Source organism: Acanthisitta chloris, unplaced genomic scaffold (assembly GCF_000695815.1).
Source record: "Acanthisitta chloris isolate BGI_N310 unplaced genomic scaffold, ASM69581v1 scaffold23068, whole genome shotgun sequence".
Lineage (NCBI taxonomy): Eukaryota > Metazoa > Chordata > Aves > Passeriformes > Acanthisittidae > Acanthisitta > Acanthisitta chloris.
Window position 1 is genome coordinate 3,358 of NW_008686812.1, and position 2,939 is coordinate 6,296.

General features: G+C 43.1%; 1 protein-coding gene across 1 annotated transcript; it reads left to right on the plus strand.

Moving 5' to 3' along the window:
• Positions 1-1,301: 1,301 nt before the first annotated feature.
• CKAP4 (cytoskeleton-associated protein 4) lies at positions 1,302-2,633 on the plus strand (the record flags this gene model as incomplete). The annotated part of the gene is made up of 1 exon (XM_009080348.1): positions 1,302-2,633. A coding segment is annotated over one exon (1,332 nt), but the record flags the coding sequence as incomplete, so codon positions are not given.
• Positions 2,634-2,939: the final 306 nt, after the last annotated feature.

Genomic DNA, 2,939 nt, shown 5'->3' on the forward strand with positions numbered 1-2,939 from the left:
TAGCACCTTTGTGTTAACCTGAGGTAGATGCAAGGCAGCTGCTGTGGCTTCATTCTCTGCCTGTGTACATTGGCTAGCAGGTCAAAAGAGGTAATTCAATGCTGTGGCCATTCAACCCTTGCCCTTTTTCCTCTTGCTGCTGCTAAAAGCAGTTGTAGTTTTTGTAGCTGAGAAGTTAAATAGTGTACCTGATCCAGTGGTAGCACCTTTGTGTTAACCTGAGGTAGATGCAAGGCAGCTGCTGTGGCTTCATTCTCTGCCTGTGTACATTGGCTAGCAGGTCAAAAGAGGTAATTCTTCCCCTCCCCTCTCGTGAGACCCCACCTGGAATACTGCACACAGTTCTGGTGTCCTCAACATAAGGACATGGAACTGTTGGAGCAAGTGCAGAGGAGGCCACAAAGTTGCTAAGAGGACTGGAGCATCTCCCCTATGAGACAGGCTGAGGGAGTTGGGGCTGTTCAGCCTGGAGAAGAGAAGGTTGTGTAAAGACCTCAGAGCACCTTTTCGCCTTGAGCAACCTGATCTAGTGAGGAGGTGTCCCTACTCATGGCAGGGGATTGGAACTAGGTGATCTCTAAGGTCCATTACAACCTTTAAATTCTATGACTCTATGTTCGCTCAGAGCATGTGGGTGTATGCATGAGTGTGAATAATGAGCTACTAAGTATTTAGGACATTAAAGACTTCGAACTTCTTCTTATCTTAAAGAATAGTCAAGAAGAAAAATCTGTGTGTCTCAATTGGTATTTAGGAGCAGCAAAATGTCATTATTACTAGTCACAGCTCCCTATTCCCACTCATTTTTACTGTTTCTTTTTGTTGTCTACTGTGAAACTTCTCTTTCATGTTCAGGAACTGGAATTGGGTATTACTGCCTGCTGAAGTCTAATCCCAGCTTTTCTGTATTCAGAAACTGTTGCCAGATGTTCTTTAGGTTGTGTCCCCCTGCCCCTCTTATGGACTTGTGGTCCGTAGAGCCAGGAATCTTATAGGAGAGGGATTGTTCAGGAGTCTGCATGCAAACTCTGGAGGCTTGAGTACCTTTTTCATTGCCACAGATTTCCTGGATCATCTGTGGCAGGTCAGTGAGGCCAAGAATCCTCGACAGATGTGTCTGTAGAGCTGTAAGGCTCTAGATGCTGTGCCTCCCATATCTGTATGCCACTGGGTTACCTCAGGTAGGGAGCAGGAAGGGTTGAAAAGTGTACATTTCATTTGGTAACAAGGGCTCTAAGGATCTTGGACACAAAGGGGAAGGATCAGATTACAGGTACTAACCATGTGTATTTCTGGTTTAGGTGCGTTCCCTTCAAACCACATTTGGAGACTTTGAATCCATGATGAAAATTGTTCAGCAGAAGCAGGAGGTGACTGAAAAGGCTGTTAAACAAGGAGAGAGTGAAATAAACCGGATCAGTGAAGTGCTTCAGAAGCTGCAAAACGAAATTCTGAAAGACTTGTCTGATGGCATCCACATGGTGAAGGATGCAAGGGAACGAGACTTCACATCTCTGGAAAACACCGTGGAAGAGAGACTAACAGAGCTAACCAAATCTATAAATGATAACATTGCTGTATTCACTGAAGTCCAGCAAAGGAGCCAAGATGAAATCAACAGTATGAAAGCAAAGGTTGGTTCACTAGAACAGGCAGATGTGTATAAACACGAAATTCAGGTGCTAAAAGATGCTTTGGATGAGATGCAAGTGTCCATGAAAGTCAAAGAAAAGGACATAGAGACTTTGAAGAGCACAATAGACTCCATGGAGTCTGATGTGTACACTGAAGTGAAAGAGCTAGTCAACCTCAAACAAGAACATGAGAAGTTCAAAGAGGCTGCTGACACGGAACACCTTTCATTAAGGGCTTTACAAGCCAAAGTTCTGAGAGCTGAGGATTCTATTATGAGTCTCCCAAGTGACATTCAAAGACTTGAGGAAGATTTACTGCAAATTAAAGCTAACCTCAACAAATGGGAAGATAATGAACTCTTCAGAAAAGCATTAGTAACCTTTGGGAAGAACGGTGAAGGTCTGGAGTCTCGATTGAGGCACATAGAAGATAGCCTGGAGTCTCTAACTTCTGATGCTGCCCAAAAGAGTGAAAAGTTGCAGTCCTTCCTTTCTAGGGAAGCAGAATATGAGAACAAGCTCAGGGCCCTAGAACAAACCATTACTGCTCTTCAGGGACTCACAAATACAGATGTGACTTCAGTCACAGACCTTCTGAGAAACCTTGGTGAAGCACAGACCTCGCTATACAACGACGTGGAAGACCTGAGGAGAAGCATCAGTGACCTGCCATCCTCTGGTGCTCTCCAGGATGTCCAGAAGCAAATTAGTACTTTGTTGGATCAAGGAAATCCCCAGACAGGTCAAGCACATCCTCAAGGCTACCTTGAAAAACTTTCTTCTATGGAAGGCTCAGTAGATGAACTGAGATCTTCTGTCAGTCAGGTGGATTCTGATTTGAAAATGATAAGAACTGCAGTGGATAGTTTAGTCGCCTACTCAGTGAAAATTGAAAATAATGAGAACAACTTGGAGTCTGTGAAGAGCTCAATAGATGACCTGAGGAATGACCTGGAAAGGTTGTTTGTGAAAGTAGAGAAAATACATGAAAAAGTTTAGGCAGTGGTCGGTGCTCCTTGGGCAGATAACAGATTAAGAAGAATAGCTTTTGTATGCCCTGTTTTTTACTCTTTTTAAAATGAGTTTGATACCTCCAAAGAGAACAAAAATACTTTAATACTAGAGACAGTTCTGCTTATTTCCTTTGTTTCTTTTCTGTGTAGTGTTTTTTTTGGGGAGGGGTTTGTTGTTCGTTTAGGTTTTTTCCTTAAGTTTTGTTTTAAGAAATCCTGAGTTTAGTCGGGGGTTGAATTTCTAAGGGCTCAGTTTCCCTATGAAGTTTTACCACTTTAAGTATAGTGGTGT